Here is a 26,532-nt window from a genome sequence, read left to right as displayed (position 1 = left end):
TACTAAAGTCTTCCAACTTGTTAAATACTAAGTGGAGTCTTGACCCTCTTGTGTTGATGAAGAAACACTCAGTGAAATCACAGGGGCAACTGAATCACTTCATTTCCTAGCTCCTCTCCCTCCTTCACCTGTTGTGCTACATAATTTTGCCACAGGAAGGATAGCCAATTACTACTATGCACTTGGCAGATGTTCTTTGTTTTACTTATCTCTGAGGAAGGAAGAAGGGAGAGAACAAATAAATCTGGAATGGCAAATCTGTAGTACGAAGACAAGACTAATACCACTGCAGCCTTTAAAAATATCTTGTAGGATATATTAAAATATTTGAGGTGCAAGGCTTGTCTCTGAAGAATTAGAGTGTGTCTTCTGCTTAAAAGAGTTTGCAACACAGTTTAGGAGATCTGTACACAAAAAGATAAACAATATGAAAATGTCAAATATTGTCAAAAAGTTCTATAAAAGTTCAGAGAAGGGAGAGGGCAACATGAGGTCGCGTGGTCAGTGGAAGTTCACGTGGGCCAGTCCTTGAAGCACAGGGAGGTATCAGGTCAAGATAAGTGTAGTGGGAATATTCTGTGCAGGAAAGACAAGAGCAGAGACAGAGATAAGGCAGTTTTAGGAATGGTGCACACACAAGATTATACAGAGTAGGAGGACAATGGGACGCTGAGGCTGGATCAGATCTTGGCGGTCATGGGATACCAAGTAAGGAAATCCGACCTTAACTATGTTGGTAAACAAGAGTCTTTGAAGGGTTGTGAGCATAAATCTGCCATGTTCAGGAAATTCAACCTCAGGCCATAAGGGAGACAGCAAGGCCAGAGTACTCTCCAGGATGTTGGGTGGAGGCGATGAGGGTCTGGGCTAGCGAGTGGACAGTGCAAATAGAAAGAAATGATCACATTATAAAGGATGAAATAATCAATAAAATTTGTTCACCTACTGAATGTGAGAGAATCAAAGGAGAAAGGAATGGCTTTGACCCTGGGCCCACAAGAGAATGATTATCCTGACAGCAAACGGGCTTATATGTATTAATTTAAGATGCAGTGGTAAATAAAAGTAGAAATGTCCAATCAATTAATTAGTGATCTAGAACCAGAATTTGGGAATGACAGGCCATGTGCATTAAGGCATCGCTGAATTCTCAGCTATGTGCTAGATCATGTCCTATACGATCCATTTGCATGAATGATGGCCTTCATTTGCATAGATGTCAGTTAAACCAGGAGAATGGTAACATCTAATGAAGGCTAATTTATCACACCTCCTCTATGTCCCTTCACTATGAAAACAGCCACACACAAAAATAGGTGCATATAAAAACCAGTGCCTCATATTACATCACAGGATCACTCGAATTTCCGATTTCCATAAAAACCTGGATGTTAGTAAGTGATTGAGATAAGGAAGAAAAAACAGAACTACAATTGTTCTTTATTCTCTCCCCTGAGAGAGATGAACAAGACACAAAACAGGAGACAGGAAGGAAGCAGAGAAGAAAGTATTTTGGGGAGAATTTGCACTGAGATGAACAAAAACTAAACTAAACTCTCCTTAAAGACAACAACCATTTGAACATTGTCTCTTACTTTTCTAAAATTCATTATCAATTTACAGTCACGCTACTTTATTCCCATCATAAAACTTGTCATTCACAAGCCAGCCAGGAGTCCCATATTCTTCCTTCAGACTCCCTCTGCAGCCTCGGGTCTCAGTTTTTCCCTGTTGTTTTGCACGGTGGCCCTGGAGCTCAGGTGCAACAGGCAGATCAACAATGCATGACAGATGTTTCCGCAGCCCTCATCAGTCTTTTCCATTTGCCACAATTCTCCAGGGTGACCTGGGTCGATCCCATCCTTCCCGCAGCAGCCAGGAAGGCCACACTGCTTAAAATGTCTCTTGGTTGAAATGCCCAGGGCAAAGAAAAAATGGAGAAGCCATAACAAGAAAGGACAGAGAGGCAGGTAAAGGATAAACTGGAATTGCAAACTTAGAAAGCATCTCAACATGTAGTTGCTATTTAATATAAATGTACTTTCATTCATGGTACTTTTGCTTTCTTTTACTATTCGAACGCAGTGCAGTAAATGTTATAATTGGGTGTAATCACAGATTTAGTTAATGCTATAACTGCTTCTCATGAACAGAACGTAGATGTCCTGTTTGAACTCTATAACGCGGGGCGCCAGTGTCAAAAATACCTGCAGCAGAAATATCTGCCTTAGAATCTATGAAAGATACACATGTAAGGAATCTCTGATTCTTACAGATTCCCCATGAATCTCTTGCTAGAAATGGGAGGAGGGGGTGCTGGGAAGGTAGACAGACTGAAAGTTCCCTAAGGGACCCCACTCCCTCAACAGTGCTTCCCCACCATCTAGAAGAATGAATTCACACCTGGATTGGCTGTCTCAAGACCCAAGTCTATGCTATGGACCATGAATGAACTCATGTTCATAGTGCTACAAACTAGACAATATACCTTGAACACACAGAATAGGGAGGAAAACTCCTGCAAGAATAATTTACTCAATGAATATCCTTCACAAGGGAAATTTTTATAAACAGTTAACTAAACCTGTTTACTGTGAATTTCCAGTTACACAACAAAAAATCCTATCACAAGATAATGTCATAACGGCAAAGAGCAATACTGAGACATGTGCTGGGCAAAACAGCTGCCTGTTTGGGAAATGAAGAAAATCCATATGGCCGATTCCCCCACAACCTTGGCACATAGAACAGCCACTGACGTAGCAACAAAGTACCTCCATAAACAAAAACAATGTACAGAATTGGCTCAATGGGATAATTAAATAAGAATTCATTTTCTCTGTTGGCTCTAAGCATTACCTGAGCTCTCACTGCTCTTAATTCCCCAATGCTACAATTTCATTTGTATCCTAATTCCTGAATCTGACTGTTAACCAGATTCCACGAAACCCAAACAGAAGTTTGTGCGGGACAGGCCAGTGACAGACTGGTAGGAAGAAGGCCTTTGGCAGGCTCACATCCCTTTCCACCTCCACGAATAGACAGCAGAGCATTTAAGTTCTGAAGCAGTTCCCCCTCTTCAGGTGCCCAGAGAGGAGGAAAGCAGGGCTTCTCCTAGCCACCCTGCCTGCGGTCTACACTCTCAAAAAGGATCCTAAATAACAGAGAAACAAGAACAGGATCTTCATGGCATCATCACGTAGATCTACAGAAAACAGTGAGCCTTCCTGTGGAATAAAAATCTTCACAACAAAATTTCAGGATTAATCAGCAAGCCCACCATATCCTAATGGTACCGTATTTGAATAAGGTAACAAAGTGCACTTTGGACCATATTCTCTTACCTGCCGACTGTCCCTATGGGAGGGTGTTGAAGAAGAGGCACTTCTGTGGGTTGGAGTGGATGTTTTATGAGCAGGGGATATGCCCTTCTCGTCTGAACTCATAGCTGCAGTTGGAGTCTAGTTGTATGCGCTTAAGACCATCCCAGTCGTGTCTCCAATTCACAGACAAAGAAGTAGATGAATTTTCAGCTTCAGTTCCATTTCATGAATCAGGTTTGACTAGAAAACAGAAGGCAAATAGTGAAGGCGTCCAAAATACCTACAAGCAAAAGAAGCAAGAAAACCTCATGTAATTAAAATACAAATACAAAGTCATTATATTTAGGAAAAATACCAACACGTAGTGAGAGGAAGAACTCTGACACATTAGGAAATACTTCTTCTTCCTCTAGATTTTATGTGGAGGCTAATGGTGTTAATATGAAAAAGAAGGCTGTCAACAAGGAAAATGGAAAGAAACCACATGCCAAGGTCATATTCTTCCCTACCATTCTCTTTGTTTTAAAGCAGATTACATGGTCCCTCAGGCCAAAGTACCCAAAGTACATCAGTTTCTTCCCCTGAAAGTTAAATTTCCCTGCCCAATGGATCATAAGAGCTCAGCCCATGTCTGTCTTCAGTTGAGTTCAGCCAAGTCATGTATGTGATGTTAAATCCAACACAAAACAGATACAAAAGGCAAAAGGGTTCACACATTTTATGCATTGTGTGATCCAGCATTTAGGAAGGATCAAGAATACACATACTCAGTTATTTGCACCTCAAGATCACAGCACATCTACATATGATTCTCAGCTCAGAAAACAACAGGCTTTCAAGTACCTACAGATTGACAGGCATGTTCTGAAACCGGATAATGCTCAGATTTCCTTCCATTTATCCTCAACCAAGAGCCACTTCATTTTTCACTTGGATTCAAATAAAGAAAGCCTGCATTGTAAGTACTAGGACCAAAAACTTATGCCTGAAAAAAGCATCGTTCAATTGGCAACACAGGTTGTTAAAAACTAATTTTTTAGGGGATCCTGGGTGGCTAGGTTGGTTGAGTGTCTGAATATTGATCTCTGCCTAGGGCATGGTCCCAGGGTCGTGGGATCAAGCCCTGCATCAAGCTCTGCACTGAGCATGGAGCCTGCGTAAGATTCTCTCTCTCCCTCTGTCCCTTTCCCCTGTTCACACACTCTCTCTCTAAAATTAAAAAAAAAAAGGGGGGGGCGCCTTGGTGGTTCTGTCAGTTAAGTGACTGACTTTGGCTCAGGTCATGGTCTAGTGGTTTGTGGGTTCCAGCCCCACATCAGGCTCTGTGCTGACAGTTCAGAGCCTGGAGCTTGCTTCGAATTCTGTGTCTCCCTCTCTCTCTACCCCTCCCTCACTCATGCTCTGTCTTTCTCTCAAAAATAAACATTTAAAAAAATAATAAACTGGGGCGCCTGGGTGGCGCAGTCGGTTAAGCGTCCGACTTCAGCCAGGTCACGATCTCGCGGTCCGTGAGTTCGAGCCCCGCGTCAGGCTCTGGGCTGATGGCTCGGAGCCTGGAGCCTGTTTCCGATTCTGTGTCTCCCTCTCTCTCTGCCCCTCCCCTGTTCATGCTCTGTCTCTCTCTGTCCCAAAAATAAATAAAAAACGTTGAAAAAAAAAAATTTAAAAAAATAATAAACTAAAATTAAAAGAAAAAATTTTAAGGTAAGCATGACGGTGTAAGATGAAAAGCTTACCCAAAGTTTTCTTCATCCAAGAAAACAGAAAACCAAATTCTAGCCCCTATTTTAATGATAGTACTCCTTGAAGGAAGCACAGAAGACTTTGGTAAGTTCTATAGTGCAGGTTGGAAAAGAAAGCTCCTGGCAATGATCAGAAAGCAATCTTAAGGCTAAAGAAAAATGGGACCTGAACTTGAGTCCAGAGGAAGAGACAGTCAATCAAGAAATCAAAAAAGAATAAAGATGTCTGAGGATACATGGTGAGAGGAACTCGATGGGTCTGGAGGTCTGAGGTATCCCTGATCCAGTGTGTTTGAGCTGAGGTCTGAAGGAGAAGCATGAGTTAAGCAGGTGCCTGGATATTTGGCTTGGTATGATCAAGAAATTAGTGCTGCCCATCATGATCAGAGAGTGGCATGATGGGTCAGAGAGAGGCAAGGGCAAGGCCTTGTCAGCCATGTTCAACTTTTCTATTTTTATCATTAAGGCATAAGAAGCCATAAAGGAGTGTGCTATAACGAGATCTGTGTGTTTAAAAGGATACTTTGAAGGGCACCTGGGTGGCTCAGTCGGTTAAGTGTCTAACTCTTGGTTTCTGCTCGGGTCATGATCTTGTGGTCCGTGAGTTTGTTTGAGCTCTGCATTGGGCTCTGTGTTGGCAGTGTGCAGTCTGTTTGGGATTCTCTCTCTTTCTCTCTCTGCCCCCACCCCTGTTAAAATAAATAAATAAACATTTAAAAATAAATAAATAAAAGGATACTTTGATAGCCACGAGGAGAACCAAATTGGGGAAATACAGAAGGTGAGGGAGACCCAATCAGGAAGCAAGAGATAATGGATTAGAGAGCTGGCAAGAAATTCAGCATCCAGTCTCGTCAGCTGTAACAGGGTATGAAGGGGGGCAGTGGGGAAGAGGAGAAGACAGGGTTGAGGAAGACTCCTAGGTTTCTGGTATTCTGAGTGAGGTCTGGCCAAAGGAAATCAGGATTGGCAGAAAGGCACGAGCATGGTTTCAACCCAATGAGTTTCAGGTATAACTGAGGCATTCAAATGGAGATAAACACTTGGAAATGTAGTCCCTAGCTCAGAGAAATTTAGGCTATAGACAAATGTTTAAAGATTATGTTTCTGATATAAATGTTTCTGATATGTTTCTGATATAAATTCTGATATAAATGTATTGTATGATTTATGTACAGATCATGTAAACTCTGCAAGTGCAGGTACATTTTATACAGGCCTACAAATAGTTATTATTTTCTAAATCTGCAACAGTACGTTAATGGATTATGTGGCCCTGAATGTGTTAATCAGGATTTTAATGGCTACCTGGTTACATAGAAGATTCAAAAGAACAATCCCAATAATTAAAAGGCAAATTATTTTAAATTGGGAGACCTGGACTCTCTAGCGAATAAAACTTAAAATCCTTTCTTCAGATTTCAACTTCATTGTCACCACCACTTATCCCCCAAATTGGAAAACTTTCTCTGGAAACAAAATTAGTCTTTGGACTAACAGAAATGTAAAGAGCTGCAGTGCTCTTTCCTTGGCTGGAGATCAGCTTGCATTGAGTATTGTCAAAAGGCAGTGATATGCCGACATGCGATAGATGATCATCCAATCCTTTTGTTTTGTGAAGATAGTCTAATTAAAGCGTGACTGAAATTTCTCAAGCCAAGCTGTGATGCCAGCAAACAGAAAGCAAGAACACTGCTCAGGTCTCTGACATGAAGTACTTTCTGGTGCAAGATGTCTTACAAGCCGCTGATACTTGAGCTAAAAGTATGGAGGTTCTGTGAGGTATTCACGTGTCCCCAAGGGATGAGGTTGAAACAACCAAACCAATTAGACTGTTATCCATTTGGAAGTAAATTCAATCCAAGCTACATCAAGAGCCAACATTTCCTCTTTTGAACTTTTTTCTTTTGATTTTTAAAAAAAATGTTTTAATGTTTTTAATTTATTTTTGAGGCAGAGAGAGACAGAGCATGAGCAGGGGAGGGGCAGAGAGAGAGGGAGACACAGAATCCAAAGCAGGCTCCAGGCTCCAAGCTGGGGCCCGAACCCACGAATCGTAAGATCATGACCTAGGCCAAAGTCGGACACTTAACTGACTGAGCCACCCAGGCGCCCCTTGAACTTTTTTTTCTTAACTGCGCCCAACTCCCAACTGCACTTTCCCCATTAATACATACCAAATGCTAATACCTTGGTTTTTAATTTAAAATGACATTTTCAGGGTAAGTTGTCGATGATGAAAACGCAATCTTTTGGTTGAATTACAATTATGAATATCTTGAAGAATACCAAGAATAAGAAAAGGCGATTTAGAGAATTTAATTCACTCTGGAACTTGACTATGTCAGCGGGGCTGAGTTGTGACGTGGTAATATACAACCACAAAATCTCAAGAGCTTACAAGAAAAGTTTATTTCTGAGAGAGACAGAGAGCAAGCAGGGGAGGGGCAGAGAGAGAGGGAGACACAGAATCAGAAGCAGACTCCAGACTCTGAGCTGTAAGCCCAGAGCCCAACATGGGTTTTGAACCCAGACCACAAGATCATGACCTGAAGTCAGACGCTTAACGGATGGAGCCACCCAGGCGCCCTAAGAATCATTTTTGACATTACTGTTGTTTTATTAATTTCTGATTTTTTTTAACAAAGAGGATTTTGAGTACCTAAAGTTGAGTGAGATGCCTTTAAAGTTCATTCCAATCTGATTATCAATCAAGTGTTTAATCACCTGCTCTATTTCAAAGTGTATTACAAAAGTAAGTCTAAATTCTATTAGTAGGTTATACCTATTTACTCTTTACTCGTAAAGTATAAGAATTAGTGTGACATTAAAAAAAATTACTTCATCTCTATCAAAGCACATTTTCAGAAATTGCCTAAACAAAATCCCAAGGTAAAGAAAGACCAAAGATTTTATTTTATTTAATTTTTTGAAAGACCATAGATTTTAAAATCAATACCAACATAATTTCTATACTCAATGAGAAAAATATTGTTGCTGCAAATAACAGCAATACAAGAGCTGAACATCTGATTTTCCTGTCTTCTTCCCCATTCATATCAGTGGGATCACTACAATTGTTTGTAAGTGCTATAACATTTGCATTTACACTGAGTGACATAAAATTCAGATTTACGACCTAGAGACCTGACTAAAGCATGAGGTGTCAAGGAAGACTTCTACAAGCTGCTGTTCACAAGCATTATAAATTGTATGTGTTCAGAAAAACATCTGGAACTTGACGATGTCAGCAGGGCTGAGTTGTGACGTGGTAATATACAACCACAAAATCTCAAGGGCTTACAAGAAAGGTTTATTTACATGTTTTATTTACATGTCCTGTAGAGTTCAGCTGCAGCTCTACCCTGTATCAACCCCCAAGTGATGAAGGTAGAACCATAAGACAGTTCTTAGGTGCAGGTGGAACATGTCACTTTCACTCACATCTTATTGGCCAAAACAGGTCACATGGCTAAACTGAGGTTGATGATGCATGAAAGTATAAAGCATCCAATATAAGGCAACAAAAAATACTTGGGTCAATAATCTAGTATATTCACCATAGAAAAAGATTAAAAGCTCAGATATAAATATTTTAATTGACTAGTTTCATCAACCTAAAAATAACCCTAGTTAACATTTGATTCTATCTTAACCAAAGTAGGAAAATAATGTCCAAACTATCTGCAATATGCTTTTTTCAACCAACAATATATTGGTAACAGCCTTCTTTGTGAACAAAGGAGCTTTAGTATCATGGCTCTTAATCACTACGCATGAGGCCACCACATGGATATACCATGGTACGTTTATATTCTGTATATTTTGAAACAATGAAATTTATCACGGGAGAGTTCGTAATAATTCCGTTTGCGTTTGATTATTATATAAAATGACCCTCTTCATTCATTTCAATACTTTTTTGCTTTATTTGGTATCATCTGCTCTCTTTCTGGTTGCAAGTGATTAGTGAAATTCGTCCATCCTTTTACATTTAAAGTTTCTGTATCACTTTGTATTATGTATTCCTGTAGTAAAGATCATGTTGAGTTGTTCAAAAAATCTAATATTAGCGATATTTTTCCCATTTCCATTTAATACTATAACTAATAGTTGGCCTTATGCTTGCCAAATCATGCTACACTTTCTATTTTATGGTTCTTCTTTGTTTCTTTCAATGCCTGATGGCTTTTCCTTTATAATCTGCTTTTCCTTATAATACTGATTTTAAGATGGTTTTAACTGAGTTTTATATTTGCCATTACTGTGAAAGATAAAATTTCCCTTGTAACGTTCTGTTTCCCTTCAAGTTTCTCTAAATCCTGCTGGAACCTACAGTCTGTATGTGACAGTCAAGAGTAAAATGGTACCCTTCTAGTCGCCCCTGCAATATAAAACCTCCCCCACACCACCCCACCTCAAAACTTTCTTTTCCTAGTCCTTTTCCCAATCTTGGTGATTTAATTTGAAGTTTTAGAGAATTACACTTAGTATTCTAACACAACATGGAGGAGCTGATACCACTTCTGACCGGGGCCAACCAGAATCTCCAAGTGTGAGGATAGCCTGGAAGAATTAAGTAATAATTTTTCTGCTCTTTCTCAAACAGCCTCCTTTTCTGCAACAGCAGCTGAGGTCTGCCACAATCAAGACCTGGCTCAGTCACTATTTTCCTGAATTTGGGATGCAGCCTTCATAAAATTAGGGTCTAGTCCTTCATGGTTTTGATATTAGGTTGTGTTTTAAATTAGTATCTGGGTTGTTGATGGTTTGTCTCTTTCAACATCTGCATGACTATTTACAGAGAATCAGGAGGAGCCACAGTAGATGTGGCACAAGCCACAGGGACAGGGCAATCCTATCATCAAGTGATCTTATCAGTGCAAATGTCATTGTACTGCTGGATGGAATAAACTAGTTTTCCAATCAAGATCATCACCAGAGCAATGAATGCCTATTATCATTATATATTACAGTTATTACAATGTCACTTACATTAGTTTTTTTTTTCCCCTTATAGAGAGAGGGTAGGGAATCTTTTTATTTCTAAGGTCATTAACGCACAAAAAGAAAAAGAAAATCAAGGAATGCTTTCATGAAGATAAGCCAATCACTTCTAAAAGAAAAAAAAGATGGTGGTATAAGATATTTGATAAACATTTTCCTAGAAAATGACTAAAAGGCAGAGGCTAAAAGGATTTAAAAAAAATAAAAAAATCAAGTACTTTCACTAAAGAATAAATGCCATGAGGCGCCTGGGTGGTTCAGTCGGATAAGCGTCCAACTTCAGCTCTGGGTATGATCTCACTGTGAGTTCGAGACGCTCATTGGTCTCCAGGCTGACAATGCAGAGCCTGCTTGGTATTCTCTCTCTCTTCCTCTCTCTCTGCCCTTCCCCTACTTGTGCATACTCTCTCTCTCTCTCAAGAAACAAACTTAAAAAAAAAAAAGAATAAATGCCATAAAATGTAAGGATCACTTTACTCACAACCAAACCATGATGTATGAAACCAAATATATCTCCCTTCTTAAGACAGTAAAGTGGTGTTAAAAGAAGAAAAGCGGGCAAACTCCACCTATTTTCTCTAGATAAGAGAGGCAAGGAGCAAGAAGCCCAGGGAAAAGCCTCACCACAGATTAACAGCGTTGCTAGGCCTGGAGGCACAGCTCTCCTGGCACTCAAGAACATGGCCCTGCCTTATCTTTTGCTGCTTTCCTTGGTCCTGGCTTCCAAAGAGCATCATGGACATATTCCAAAGCACCCCCAAAATACAGCTTTCCCTGCCAAGATGGCTTCTAGCGCAGTTATTTAAAAAACTAACGAGGAAAAGAGCATACAAACAGACTTCTCTTATTGTGACTGATGAAAACTCTGGTCACTCTCTACTCTCCTAAGATCCTTTACCAAGGAAATGAACAGGACAGACCTACATTCTACAACATCACTTAGACCTCCAGGGTGAGTTTACAGAGGATGTGAATGCTAATTAAGTAAAGAACTATAGAAATGATCCCTGAAAGTATAGTCTTTGAATGCTAATTAACTAAACACTAAAGAAGCAAAGGATAACTGGCATAAATATTCTTTTGACAAGGAACAGATCTCATTTAAAGAAAAATAAAGTTTAAAAAAAAAAGTGTGTGTGTATAAAACACTATAAAATATATTCCCCCAATAAGAGAGCAAATTACTATGTGCAAGAGGTAACTAGAGGGCTGATCTGGAATGCTAATCCTAGTAGAAGAGAGGGCAGCTTTAGAGCACCACTGTTTCACACTTTCACAAATTAAAAAAAAAAGAAAATTCTCTGAATAAGAAATAAGACAGGTTCAGAAGCAGAGGGAACTAGTAAAGGTAAGGAAGAAATAAAGGCAACAAATGATGACACCATCATTTTAAAATAATTAAAATGATATTAATGAAACACTGAACACTTTTGCAGAAAAATCTAGTCAAGAGGTAGGTTTAAAAGATAAAGTTTAGGAAATCATCTTGCAAATGGAAAAAAGGGCAGGCAAAGTTAACAGATAATAGAACCTGAATCTACAGATATGGATTGCCCTGAAGACAAAAACCAAAAAAGAAAAGGAATAGTATTCAAAAATATTCCTTAACATAAGGAAGACTTCAATTTGGAAAATAAAATCTTTAACAATATAAATAAGTATCTTCATCTAGAAAATAAAAAAAATCTTTATCAGGCAAAATTAGTAAAAAGCAAATCAAAATAAGATCTTAATGATACTGCTGAATTTCGATCACTCTCTGAAGCAATTCAGTAAGTTAAATATTAATGAAACATTGGAAGCAAGCAGGGGTTAATCCTAGAAAAAGTTCAAAAATATACTCTCCTAAGTACATCTTAGGTTGAAGAAAAAATAAAGCACATTGATATTGTAGAACATTTGAAAACAGAGCAGAAACCAAAAGCATTCAGTCCTGTCCCTCACCTCCCTCCCCTTTCTTTCTGAATGATGGAATGCATTGTCCAGTTAACTCACAGGTGAAAGACTAGGGTAAAAGCAATCAAAGAATATGCTAGAAATGTTGAACATAGCTACAGCTATAATGAAAGGAAAATTCATGGTCTTAATCATTTCCATTATTAAACACAAAAGAATAAAAACCGGTCGCAAGGGTAGCTCAGCTGGTTAAGCATCCAACTCTTGATCTCAGCTCAGGTCTTGATCTCAGGGTCATGAGTTCAAGCCCCACGTTGAGCTCCCATGCTGGGTGGGCAGCCTACTCAATAAATAAATAAATAAATGAACAAACAAAAATGCATTAATTTTATAATTTATGAAATTAGAAAAGCCAAATATAAGAAAAATATAAACAAATAAATGTCTTAGACTTATCAACTAATTTACATTATTTACGTATACTTTCATTTCTAAATATGTAGAAAAACAGGAACCATAAGTACAGAAAGAAGGTTATAAAAAGTATATAACCAAGGAACAGAAGACACTAAGTTATTAGATAATTGTTGCAATCTATAATAAATAACTAAAACTAATAATAATCCAAAGGCTAAATATTCTACAATCATCTTGATTTAAAAAGTACACCATTTAATATCCATTGCCAAACATTTAAGAACTCTGAACAAATATTGGAATAGTTGCCTTTATTTTTATTTAAAAAAATTTTTTTAATGTTTATTTATATTGAGGTGGGGGAAGCATAGAGAGATGGGGACAGAGGATCTGAAGTGGACTCTGTGCTGTCAGAAGAGAGCCAAATGTGGATTTCAAACTCATGAACCCTGAGATCATGACCTGAGCCGAAGTCAGATGCTTAACCAACTCAGCCACCCACACACCTCTTTTTTGTTGTTGTTATATTTATTTATTTTGAGAGAGAGAGACAGACAGACAGACAGACAGAGAGACTGAGAGAGGGACAGAATCCCAAGCAGGCAATGCAAAGCCTGATGTGGGGCTCAAACTCATGAACCACAAGATCATGACCTGAGCCATGATCAACAGTTGGACACTTAACTGACTGAGCTACCCAGGCACCTGGGAATAGTTGCCTTTCTGTGTGCATTGTTTATATATAAACACATAAGCATACACACACAGGCACATAAATCAATCTAGCATCAGGCTCAATGGTGAAACATCAGTACCATTTTCGTCAATGTCAACAACAAAATAATCATACTGCTTATTACCTTGTTAACATTGTGCTCTGAGAATGCTAACCAGGGAACAATATAATTGTCCATCTGAAATGCACATGAGGGGGGTCTGGACGGCTGTCAGTTAAGCATTTGACTTTGGCTCAGGTCATGATCTCATGGTTTGTGAGTCTAAGCCCAGCATCAGGCTCTCTGCTGTCAGTGCAGAGCCTGTTTTGGATCCTCTGTCCCCTTCTTTCTCTGCCCCTCCCCCACTTGTTCCCCCCAACCCCATCAAAAATAAAATGTAAAAAATAAAAAAGATTTTAAAAATTAAATGCACATGAGAATCAAATGAAAGTCAACCAGAAGGAGTGAAAAGAAAGCAAGCTTTCAGTAATGTAGCTGGTTGCATATCTATCTATTCATCCATCCATCCATCCATCCATCTTCATTTTTTAAGTGAAAATAGCAAGTCTGAAAATGGTACATACTATATAATCCCAACTATATGACACTTTGGAAAAGGCAAAAATATGGGGACAGAAAAAAAAGATGAGTGGTTGCCAGGGTTGGGAGTGGGAGAGTGGAGGAAGGATAAAATAGGTGAAGCACAAAGGATGTTTAGGACAGTGAAACTATTCTACGTATGCTGTATTGGTGGATATGTGTCATATATTTGTCCAGACCACAGAATGTACGACACCAAGAGTAAACCCTAATGTAAACTATGGACTTTAGGTGATAATGACCTGTCAGTGTAGGCTCATCATTGATTGTAATGGAGGTACCACTCTGGTGTGGGATGTTGACAATGGAAGAGGCTATGTGTGGGGAGCAGGAAGGATGTGGAAATCCTCTGTACTTTCTGCAATTTTACTTTTTGCAATTTTGCTGTAAACTTAAAATTGCTTTTAAAATAAAGTTTTAGCAGGTGCCTGGGTGGCTCAGTTGGTTAAATGTTGACTTCAGCTCAGGTCATAATCTCACAGTTCGTGAGTTCGAGCCCTGTGTCAGGCTCCATGCTGACAGTGATGAGCCTGCTTGGGATTCTCTCTCACTCTCTCTGTCCCTCCCTGTTTGTGCTGTCTCTCTCTCTCTATCAAAATGAATAAATAAACCTAAAAACAAATAATAAAGACATATAAACTCTGGATACATAGAAATAAAACATGTTAAAATGTTCTATTTTATGTCTATTTCAAGTAGAGAATCAAATGAGAAGGTTGTGGGGTGCCTAGGTGACTCAGTTGGTTAAGCAACTGACTCTTAATTTTGGCTCAGCACATGATCTCATGGTTCATGAGATCAAGTCCTGAGTCAGGCTCTGCCCTGACAGCATGGAGCCTGCTTGGGATTCTCTCTCTCCCTCTTCCTCTCCCCCTCCCCCATTCTCTCTCTCTCAAAACCAAAAACCAAAAAACACAATAATAATAAAAAGAGAAATTAAAAAAAAAAAACAAACAAAAACCCAGCAGGCCAGATGTCCTACTTCCCATCCAGGAACTCTTTTGTTATTCATAGTGTATAAATGACAAAAGTAGGATTTAGGAGGTTTGTTAAACAGGGTCCTTAGTTTGGTTTCCAAATCTATTTGACCTCAAAGCCCATGAAACAAATTCTTTCACTGCTATTTACCCTTATTTTACTAATAAATCAATGAATAAATGAGAACTCTAGTTTTTTGTTTTTTTTTTTTTTACAGGATGGTACATTACTGATGTATAATACAAATTTATAGAGGTTCTTAAATGATATGAAATGCATGGGGCATACAAGCATCATATTTTCCTAGGGAGATATTCAATAGCTTTCATCGGATTATCAAAAGGCTAAAAAAAGTACATCCTTGGGAGTTCATATTACTGAAAGGATTCTTACCAGTACAGGTTAAAAGACAATCCATGGGCACAAAAGCTGTACAACATATTTAACATAACGCGATCACAGGACATTTGATTTTGATGGGAGCATGTGCCACAGCCAGTTTTGACAAGGCCATTTTGGTACCATCACCTCAATAACTTTGCCAATGCTAATTTTCTAAGATTTGTCAGCCACTTTTTCATTCATTATTTGGTTTCTGACTCTTGCTAACATGTTTTGAAAGGAAGCTTGGTAATGTCATAATTCATATTTTAACAGGAAAGATAATATTGGGAATTATGGTTCCCATGACTGCTAATAGGTACTGATTGTCAGCACAGTGGGGACTTTTTGGCAACGACAGGAAACATCAAAGATTTTGCCTCTGCCTTGTGATCTTAAATAATAATTCATTAATCCATGTTGAGTGTGTATAAACTTTTACTGAGACACCAAATGACTTGAGTAGCGGCAAATGTCCTGTTCTCTAGAGGAATTTCCTGTACTGAGCTATGCTGAAGAGTTGGCTTAAAGCCGACAAAATGGCTTAGGTTAAAAATGTTCCAGAAGTGATTCTGATACATTGCTACCAGAAATGTAAAATGGCACACTGCTATTGAAAATGGTATGGTGACTCCTCAAAAAATTAACAATAAAATTACTATATGATTCAGCAATTCCAATTCTGGGTATACGCCCAAAAGAATGGAAGGCAGGGACTTGAACAGATATTTGTACACTGATATTCATAGCAGCATTATTCATAATGGGCAAAAGGTGAAAGCAACCCAAGTGTCCATCAGCAGATGGACATATAAACAAAATGTGGTACATCTGTACAATGGAATAGAATTCAGCCTTAAAAAGAACAGAAATTCTGATACATGCTACAATGTGGATGAACCTCGAAGACATTATGCTGAGTAACCTAAGGACCAATATTGTATGATTCTACTTATACTAGGTACCTACAGTAGTCAAATTATATTAGGTACCTACAGAGTCAGATTTATAGAAGGGTGTTTGCCAGTGTCCATGAGGAGGGGGAAACGGAGTTTGGGTTCAATAAGTACAGAATTTCAGTTTGGAAGATGAAAAAGTTCTCGAGAAAGAAAGTAGTTCTCTGGGCTGGGGGCTGGGCAAAATGGATAAAGGGGAGCGAGTAGTACAGGCTTCCAGCTATGGAATGAATAGGTCACAGGGATGAAAGGTACAGCATGGGGTCACTGGCTGACAGGTGCTGGCTACACTTGTGGTGAGCACAGCATAACACAAAGAGTTGCTAATCACTATGTTGCACATCTGAAACTAATTAATATTCTGTGTCAATTATACTTCAATTAAAAAGTGGTTGTCCGAATCCATTTGTGCTGTTATTAACAAAATACCATACACTAAGTGGCTTAAAAACAACAAGGATTTAGGTGCCTGGGTGGCCTCAGTTGATTTAGCATCTGACTTCAGCTCAGGTCATGACTCATGATCCTTGAGTTCAAGCCCCGCATCTGACTCTACACTGAGAGCTCAGAGCCTGGAGCCTGCTTCAGGTTCTGTGTCTCCCTCTCTCTCTGCTCCTCCCCTGCTCACGCTCTGTCTCTCTCTGTCTCTCTCTCTCAAAAATAAATAAATGTTAAAGAAAAAATTGAACAACAAGCATCTATTTCTCACAGTTTTGGAGGCTGGGGAAGTCCAGGATCATGACACCAGAAGATCTGGTACCTGGTAAAAACCCACTTTCCTAGTTCATAAATGGTCATCTGCTTGTTTTGTCCTCACATAGCAGAAGGGGCGAAGGGATCTCTCTGGAGTCTCTTTTAATTCCACTCACAAGGACCCACCCATGACCTAATCACCTCCCCAAATACTATCACCTCAGGAATAAGGATTTCAACATATGAATTTTGTTGCAACACAAACATTCAAACCATAGTGATGGTTATAGTACAATGTGAATGTCTTTAGAATTTAAAAACTGTTAGAATGGTAAATTTTATGTGTATTTTACAAAAATAAAAAAGTTCCTGTATTATCACCTGTAATAACTTTTATAATATGCAAATATCACTTTTGTGTTATTTTGTGCTCAGGTTTCATTTTCTTTACAAAATCTTTCTTAATCAATTAGAATTGTCACTGCAATCTGTATTACGTCTATATTTATGCATGCATATATTATTGAATACCACCGCGCTGTTTATTTGTACCGATTCTGTATAATCTTCGTGGGTGGGGACTATGTCACTTTCATCGTTGCAGTCGGATATCAGGGACCACAAAAACCACTCCGATTGTTTGCTGGGCTTATCATTTCAGTTAAGACCTAAGCCCTCATTATATACATTAAATACAGTTGACTGTGCTCACAGGCTGCCTGAGATAACCCCCTCATGCCAGGTCTTGGATTTTATTATATTTGCCCAAAGAGAACCCAAAAATAATCCAAATGATTTGCAGAGTGGAGTTCCCTTTCTGTTCAATAGAGAGAAAGACTGTACAGAGTTCAACATTCCCAAGGGGAAACCTCTGGGTTTTCCTAAAAAAAGACCCACCAACCTGCTAATGGTACTCTAGGGGCCTGGGGCATTATCTGCTCTGTTCTCCCTGGTGCCGAGTCATACATTAGGAATAGGAAGAGAGGCAGTAGTGTAATTCTTTCAATACGGATGATGAATTAGCCTAGCTGCACAGAGTTACCGCACCTGCCACCTACCTAATTGACTAGCCATTATCTACCTAATCGCAAATATTTCATGATTAAGAGCCTTAAGCAGAATTTTAAAAAACTGTCATCCCTCCAGAATAGCAATGTTTATGTAGACCTTTACCTACCTATCAGGGTGCCCATACTTCTATTTGCATCGGGTATTCAGCATGAGTGTTAGTTTCAATTATTGCTCATTCATTGCCACAGGAGAGAAGGAACAGCTGACAATAACTGAGGATTTGCTGCCAGGCCCCAGGCAGTTCAGCATCATGTACTCATTTAATTGGGGTGTGGTAATCTTCGCACACACCTGGTGGTGGGCTGGAGCGAGCTTACACAGGCTCAGGAGCCCCTTGCCTGCCAGACCAGCCTCCAGAGACATCCTCTTGGGAACTTGAAATTGGCCATGATAGAAGTAAGCCATGCAAATCAGCATCCTCCCCCTTTTTAGAGAGCTGATTTTTAAATGTTTGTCAGTACTCCACTGCATATATCCTGTGCTGTTTTTTCTTTCTATTTTTACACTTAAAAAAAAAATTCATGGATTGCCTAGGTCTGAAACCAATCCCAACTCTGTTATTTCCTAGCTATCAAACATCAGGCAATTTACTTTATTTCTCCATGCCTCAATTTCCTCATCTATAAAATAGGGATAGGCACACCTGGTTGGCTCAGTTGATTAAGCGTCTGAATCTTGATTCCATCTCAGGTCATGATCTCATGGTACGTGAGACTGAGCCCTGCATCAGGCTCTGCACTGACAGCAAGGAGCCTGTTTGGAATTCTCGCTCTCCCTCGCTTTCTGCCCCTTTCCCGCTCTCTCTCCTCTCTCTAAAAATAAATTGGGGTGCCCGAGTGGCTCAGTCGGTTGAGCGTCCAACTTTGGCTCAGGTCATGATCTTATGATCTTGACCCCCACAATCAGCCCCACATCAGCTCAGAGCCTGGAGCTGGCTTCAGATTCTGTGTCTACCTCTCTCTCTCTGCCCCTCTCCTGTTCACACTCTGTCTCTCTCTCTCTCTCTCTCTCTCTCTCTCAAAAATAAATACATGTTAAAAAAAAGTTTTTTAATAAATAAACTTAAAAACAGGGATAAAAATATCTATTTCATGAAGTTGTGAGAAGCAGATGCCATTATTTGTGTAAAATGGTTACTGTTATTATGCATCCTCTTCTGAGCCCCTCCTCCAAATGACTGTCAGGGAGCAGATTTGAGGACACACTGTACCCACGAGAACATCAACTTCCTCCATGAGCAGGTTCAGGACACCTGTCTCCAGAGTACTAATTTTGAGACTGGTTTGATCCATGACACTATTTTATTAAAAGCCCCTATGAAAAAGGTTGCTAATTTTCCATCAAAAGGATCAAGAGTATTTGGGGAGGGGGCATAATTTAACAAAAATCCACTAAATAGAAACTGATGTACCAGTTCATGTATTTAAATGGATTTGGGGCATATCCTTATTAAAAATAAGCCCACACTTAAATATAAAAGAACGATCAAATAACACACTTAAGATTATTTTATTATCAAAAATAATTGAGACACTGATATGAAGTGAAATAATAGGGGTCCTAATAGTTTGACAAACTACATTTGAGGTCCAGATAGTGTCAAACTCATGGTACAACTAACAAAGAAATGGATGTCAGTCAAAAAGCTTGAGCTGGAGCCTTCCTTTTCCAGCAGATCACAAGATCTTGTGTCTCAGGACCTTGGTTTCTTTTATGCAGAGAAAATACTTGAGTTCCCAACTCACTTCACAGGATTTTACAACAATCAAGAAAAGAAAGAAGTACTTTAAAATGCGCGCGCGCGCGCACACACACACACACACACACACACACACACACACCACACTGGGGTAAATCTGGCAGACTGAATATAGACAGAATCTGTTTCATCCCAAAATTCCACTGAAAACATCAGTAAAGAGATTTTCTTTTTTTAAAAAGTAAAACCCAAGAGCAGTGAGGCCAGGAGGCAATGGCAACAGAAGTTTGGGACTGGAAAACAGAAAAAAGTATTAAAATGATACCTGGTTCATTAGTGAGTCCTGCCACAAAGATGATGAGTGGAAGTTTAAGAAATTCAAAGGAGGGGCGCCTGGGTGGCGCAGTCGGTTAAGCGTCCGACTTCAGCCAGGTCACGATCTCACGGTCCGTGAGTTCGAGCCCCGCGTCAGGCTCTGGGCTGATGGCTCGGAGCCTGGAGCCTGTTTCCGATTCTGTGTCTCCCTCTCTCTCTGCCCCTCCCCCGTTCATGCTCTGTCTCTCTCTGTCCCAAAAATAAATAAACGTTGAAAAAAAAAAAAATTAAAAAAAAAAAAAAAAGAAATTCAAAGGAAGTTTTAATGTGTCACCTGATATTGAATTGAGATGAAAAAAGCTACTTTTCCCCAAATCCCAAGCTTAGGAAATACCAGTGCTGTCTACTACAGAGGTTTTGAAAGGTGATCCGGGACCAACATGCCACCTGGGAACTCATTTCAAATGCAAATTCTTGCGCCTGTCCATACTAGTGGGTCAAAACCTGTGAGCACTCTGTCCAGCACTCTGTTTCAACAAGCCTGACTCTGGACACAGGGGTAAAGGATCGCCAGCTGGGCCCTGTTCTTCGATGACCTAACACTAACACTAGGGAATAATAATATAGTATTAGACACAGTCACTCCCAAGTAATAGATGTAAAGCCTCAAAAATAAGGAATTGTTAAAATTGTTCCTCAGCAATTCAAAAATATACATATAATAAGAATTTCAACTGATAACTAAGGTGTTTAGCATTTAACATTTATAGAAATGGGCTTCATACTACAAAACTGTTACTAAAAACATTAGAAAGCTTATGAAAAAGTATTTTTACTACAAACACAGTATCTCCACCTATGAATAAAAAAGAAAATACAGCAGGGCGCCTGGGTGGCTCAGTCAGTTAAACGTCTGACTTTGGTTCAGGTCATGATCTCACAGTCTGTGGGTTCAAGTCCCACATTGGGCTCTCTGCTGTCAGCACAGAGCCCGCTTCAGATCCCTTGCCCCCTCTCTCTCTGCCCCTCTGCCACTCGCACTCGCTCTCTCTCAAAACTAAATAAAAACATTTTTAAAAATGAAATAAAATAAAGCAAAAAGCTCTATCATAACCCAACAGGACTCTATTGTCTACTAATCCCTGCAACTGCAACATTTTTTGGATCCCAGATTCTGAAATGGGCAGAGATAATCCAGTCACCATCTGACTCCATCGGAGGTCAGCAAACTTTTTATGTAAAGGCCCAAACAAAATATTTTAGGCTTTATGAGCCATTTGGTCTCACTGCAGCTACTCAACACTGCCATTGTAGTGGAAAAGCAGCCATAGAAAATGAGCACATGAATAAGCATGGCTATGTTCTACTAAAACTTAATTTATAAAGCCAGGCTTGCAAGCCAGGTTTGCCCTGTGGGCTATAATTTGCTGATCCTTGAACTAGGTTATTGAAGATGAGTAAGCATTCTTGGGACCAAATACTGCAAAGTACTTTTAAAGATTGTAGATTCCCCAACAGCTTCCCATGGCAGGGCTGTTAATCCACACTGCAGCTGGCAAGCATTCACAGAGGAGATTCTGAATTTAATGCTTCTTGCCAACTTCAGATTTCTCTATCTCCCCTAACATGTAAAAAAGAAGATACTTTATGTTTAGAAATACACAAACTGAAAAATATTAATAGGATAAAGGGTAGAGGGGATTGCTTTGATCAGGGTAAACTTTTTATTAAAAGCCCCATGTGAAAAAGATTTGCTAATATCCAACTGAAACATAACACCCTACATAGTCCAAGACGATTTCAAGAAAATGCATGAATTATTTTAAAAAAGGAAAAATGTAAATTAACTTTATTGGTAAGTTTTGTTACATTTCTGAAATTTAAGAAGATAAAATTAAGGATCAAAAACCGGGGGGAAATTGGTCCAGTCCATGATGGGACAAGTACGAGAGCATTTAAGTAATAAATTCTCAACACGTGCCACTCTCCCCACAGGACCTTCCTGTTTAAACCTAGCTACCTCATCTCTGCAAATCGAAGCAACACTGTGTTTGATTTGCTACAAATTTTGGTATTTCCTCACCAGTTTTTTCTTTTAAGTGTTTTATTTTGGAACAATTTAAGATTTGCAGAGAATTACAAATACACCACAGCAAGTTCCCATATGTACTCTTCCCCCAAGGACTTCCTCCAGTTTTTACAAACTGACAAAACAAGAGATTTTAACCTTAAAGTACCGACCAAAAAAAACAAAAAAACAAAAAAACAAAAAAAACAAGACATTTGGAAATAAATTCACATGCTGAACTTGTTAGGTATTGTTTAAATAAATTGTACAGTGCTTCTAAATTCAGTACTCCAAACATGAACATGCAGTCAGCAAATCATTTTTCAGTTCTCGGCTCCTGTTGCCTTGAAATAGGCACCATCTCTGTCGCTTTCTAGCACAATGTTCTTTTCATTCCCTTCACAGCTCTTACCTCACTCAATAGTTACCTTATTTGTTTATTGGCTTATTATCTGTTCCCAGAGACTTCACCAGTTATGATTCCTGCTCTCTTTGTTACCATTCCTGGGTCCAAAATAATGACTGGTGCATATTGATAGATAGATACTCCAGAGACTTTGCTACATGGACGGATGAATGAATGACCAAATGCCTACACAAATGAGTGAACACTTCAGATACAGCAGGGTTGCTATAAGGCACAGGAGAAAAGACACACCATTGTTTCTGAAATCTCAAACCTTTAAAAGTCTACCACCAGCCATACACAGTGAAGTTTTGGGAAGTCGATGTGTTAGTCCATCATCTTTGTAATCATTTCTTACTGGGGCAAAGTTTAGAATTGTTACTGCAATACATCCTTGTTCTCTGAAAGCCAAACCTTTCAAAACGATGTGTCTTGTGGGTTCATACACACAGTACTTCCTAGCATTACTCATCTGATGTAAAAAGCCAATAAACAAATAATTTTAAATCAACCTCACAGTTAGACTAATTACAGTATTAATCATTCTTCTGTATGTAAAAATATATTGGAAAGAACTCAAATACCTTACGGAGGTGGTTTGAGAATAAGAGGTTTTGAGAAGACAGGTTTTAAAAGACAAAATAGGGAGTGATGTAGCTCTCCTTATTCCTCCCTTCTGCAGCCCTCGGCTCGGGGTCCAGGAATTACCTGGGTGTGCAAAAAAAAAAAAAAAGGAAGGATAGATGGTTGGCAGAAAGGAAGGATGGACAGGAGGAAGGTGGGAGAGACTACCTACACCCATATTCTCTATGAATGCTTACATTTATCCCAGGGTCAAATATTACAAAATGTGTCCAAAAGTCAAAGCACTTGATCACTTGACCAACCAAGGGGGCGAAAAGGCATTCCAAAATATGCACCCATCAAATAACCATCTATCAAATAAAAAGAAGCAAGAAGACAAAAATCCTGGGGCACTTTCAGGCTCTCTGCTTCATTTAGAGTGTTTATCTTTCTTCTATCTCTGGACCTGCACTATGAGGAAGGGTAGACACTAATAAATGCATCCAATGCAGCACAAATCGATCTACCACCCAGAGAGAACAATAATCCCACTGTCGCCTCTGGAACATCTCCTGCTTATGATGTAATGAGTTGCAAATAACTCAAATTATCTGGTAAACTAAAGATTTAATAGACTGAATTTCACTGCCAAGAAACGTATCAACATTAATACTAAAAATGGAGTTGAAGGAAAGATTCATCTTCTAACCTCATGCATGAATTTTAAAAGACCAAAAATAATGACCAAAAAAAAAAAAAGGATAAATAAAACTCTACATATTTTCTCTGCATAAAAACAGAATAATAATTAGTAGTAGTAATGCTGACTGAGCTTATTCATTTGAAAGTATTCTGTGTACTTAAAGAATAGAGCAAATAAGTTTGTAATCTTATTTTGGAACCAAGATCTTCAGTGTAAGAGAAAAGAGATACAAACATAAAATCAAACAATATTAAAATTCCATAAAGTTAGCTTGAAAAAACCAGTATGAACTCATATGTATTATTTTTAAATGTATATAGTTTCTACCCTGCCCCCCAAAAAGCCTAGAATCACTGAGAACCCACAGGAATAAGCCCTCCTAAGACCTAGACTGCAGTTTCTATTTATTTTATTTTGTTTTAATGTTTGTTTATTTATTTTGAGAGAGAGAGACAGAGAGCATACAAGTGTGTGAGCAGAGGAGGGGGAAAGAGAGAGAGGCTCCACACCATTAGCCTGGGAGCCTGACATGGGATTCGATCTCATGAACTGTGATATCATGACCTGAACTGAAATCAAGAGACGGATACTTAACCAACTGAGCCACCCAGGTGCCCCTACACTCTAGTTTCTAAATTCCATTACCTACTGAAAAGAACCAGAGCTTCTTAGAATGGCTGATACTTAGACTGGGATATGAAATGTACAAGAGAAGCGTGGGGCATCCTGTTGTACCAAAAAGCAGGGTCAAAGAAATTAACAGGACAAGAGTGCTTCTGGGATGTTCTGTTATCTTGATCTGGTTGCTGATGATATGGAACTGGCCAGTCTGTGAAAATTCACTGTGATTCTCTTATGAGAGGCTCTCTTTTCTTTATGTATACACAGGAGCCAACTTGAAGGGGATCCCAGTGAACGAAGGTCGTACTTGAGCATCCAGGAAAAAAAAAAAAAATCACTGCAACTAATTAAAACATAATATTTTTTAAATCCATGAATATACAATGATACTCAAAAAAAAAAGGAAGCTCTTTAATACCTTTTGAAAAAACTAAAGTACCAACTCTAAAACTGTCTATTAAAAAGGAAGTATTAAGCATTTACTCTGTTTTTTCCTGTATGACTATATTTCAGGGTAAAATACTAGTTGATCCAAAGACATGATGTCTACTTCTAATAGCTTCAGAATAAAAGGGAGATGGATAGACCAATCTGGGTGTGTGTATGGGAGTTTACTATACTATTCACTGTCTTTTGTGTAATTTGAAATTTTTCTCAATGAAAGGTATTTTTTTAAGTAGAGAAAAAAAACAGCAAAAGATGAAAAGATTCTTAACAAATCAAAATTTCCTTCTTCCCTACCATTTCATTTATGAAACCTCTGATATTAACAGTATACTTTTCTTCATTCCCAATTTTACTGGATATGTATTTAACATACAACTTATTTTTCAAAGTTGGTCTAAATTTTTCAGATTTAAGGGGGTGACCATTTTTCTAAAACTTCACCAAGCAGAATGAGAAAGACAACGTACAGGTGGAGGACTGGTCTAGGGCATGGCCTTTATCCCTGGACAAAGGTTCTTTCCTGATCCTTTGTTTCCATTCTTGTCATCTCATTGAGGTTCTTCTCACTCCTCTTCCAGTTGGCTACTGGCCTGCTCCCTTCGCCTTGGCCCCTTCAGCATTTTAGAATGAGATGCCTATTGAACAGGAGAGACCTCCTTCAGAGAGACAGAAGAGGAGGGAAAGCCCAGGAGAGGAAGAAAGGGACAGGTAAAATGACATCCGCCTTACCAGTTCTCATTGGATAGTCTCTCCATTGCCACTACCTGAGGGAGGAGTCTCAAGACCCTCAAAACAGATAAAAGGGAACAAACATCAGCAAAAAGTGGAATACTTTATCCTCTATCCATGTTCTCTTTGCTGACTGGTTAGTTGATTTATTGAGTTTACCTTTTTCACAACATTTCAACCTGTTTTTATGTCAATAATGACTTCTAAACACCCCCTACTCCATTTTTTTTTTTTTTTCAGTGCTGGTTGTCCTTTCCTCAGGGAATTAAGTGAAAGGGAATAGAGAGGTGATACCAGGAACTCCAAGAAAAAGAGGCAAAGGCGCTTTCTGAAAGCTTTCCTGAATATACATGCGTACAAACTAATTCCTGTGACAAAAGAACAATATCAGATAAACACATTTCGTTAAGGAAATGAGATGCTGATCACTTGCATTTCCCTTTTTAAAAAAAAGTTTAATTTCCGTCTTATACAGTCAACGCACAACTTGGCAAATATGTGTGGGAACAGATTTCCACTTACTTTATTTCCAAGAACTTAAACCTGACAGTCAAAGGGACTCATGTACATTTCATCTTTGCTTGTGGTCAAGTATCAAGAGATCCTAAGCAATACTGACCTAAGAGATTCCATAAGACAGAGCAAAGCAATGCAGCCAGGCCACTAAACCACTCAAAATAAACATCCAAACCAGCTGGCCTTCTTTCCTGTTTGCTTCAACATTAAAAATCGGTAATCTGAGGCCTAAAATCTGCTTAAGTAACAGCACTACCTGTCTGAAGGTAATTGAGTTGTTGGGACAAGAACTGCTATTTTAGGATCAAAATCAGTTTCCTCCATCTGTAAACTCTGATCAAAAAATTCATGTTTGAGTTTAGCTAATGCAGACAGAAAAGGACCCAATGATTTGAAATATCTTCATGGCTAAAGTTCTTTATTACCGTACGAAAGTTTGATTCAGTATCAAATTAACAGGAATACCCCTGTAAATAGTTCAGCTCCTAACAATATACAGTGATCAAAGATGGGGAAAGAGACACTTTGTGATGAACTACAACCAATGTGCTTGAGGGTACATCTGATTCTGATGGTGAGATTTCTCAATGTCAAAAGTCCTACACAAGAAGATGGCACAGCATTTTGCTCACTGAATCACTCTGGTGTCCAGACTGAGTAGGGAGCTGGTCAATGGACTCTAAT

General features: G+C 38.9%; 1 protein-coding gene and 1 pseudogene across 3 annotated transcripts in view; both read right to left on the bottom strand.

The window, feature by feature from the left end:
* The window catches only part of OSBPL6 (oxysterol binding protein like 6), a 213,243-nt gene that overhangs the window by 89,375 nt on the left and 97,336 nt on the right, over positions 1-26,532 (bottom strand). Inside the window, exons 3-4 of one of the 3 annotated variants that reach the window (XM_042994790.1) lie at positions 22,853-22,976; positions 3,345-3,603 (exon numbers count right to left, since the gene is read on the bottom strand). In XM_042994790.1, coding sequence (XP_042850724.1) covers positions 3,345-3,446 — 102 coding nt within the window. In that variant the 5' untranslated portion in view covers positions 3,447-3,603; positions 22,853-22,976. Of the gene's footprint in view, positions 1-3,344; positions 3,604-22,852; positions 22,977-26,532 lie in introns of those variants that run through there. The other 2 variants (XM_042994791.1, XM_042994792.1) reach the window with 2 other exon arrangements.
* Positions 10,991-11,095, bottom strand: LOC122241588 (annotated as a pseudogene).

The sequence above is a fragment of the Panthera tigris genome, chromosome C1 (assembly GCF_018350195.1).
Source record: "Panthera tigris isolate Pti1 chromosome C1, P.tigris_Pti1_mat1.1, whole genome shotgun sequence".
NCBI lineage: Eukaryota > Metazoa > Chordata > Mammalia > Carnivora > Felidae > Panthera > Panthera tigris.
The sequence above is the reverse complement of the archived record's forward strand: the minus strand, read 5'-3'. Positions and strand labels throughout refer to the sequence as shown.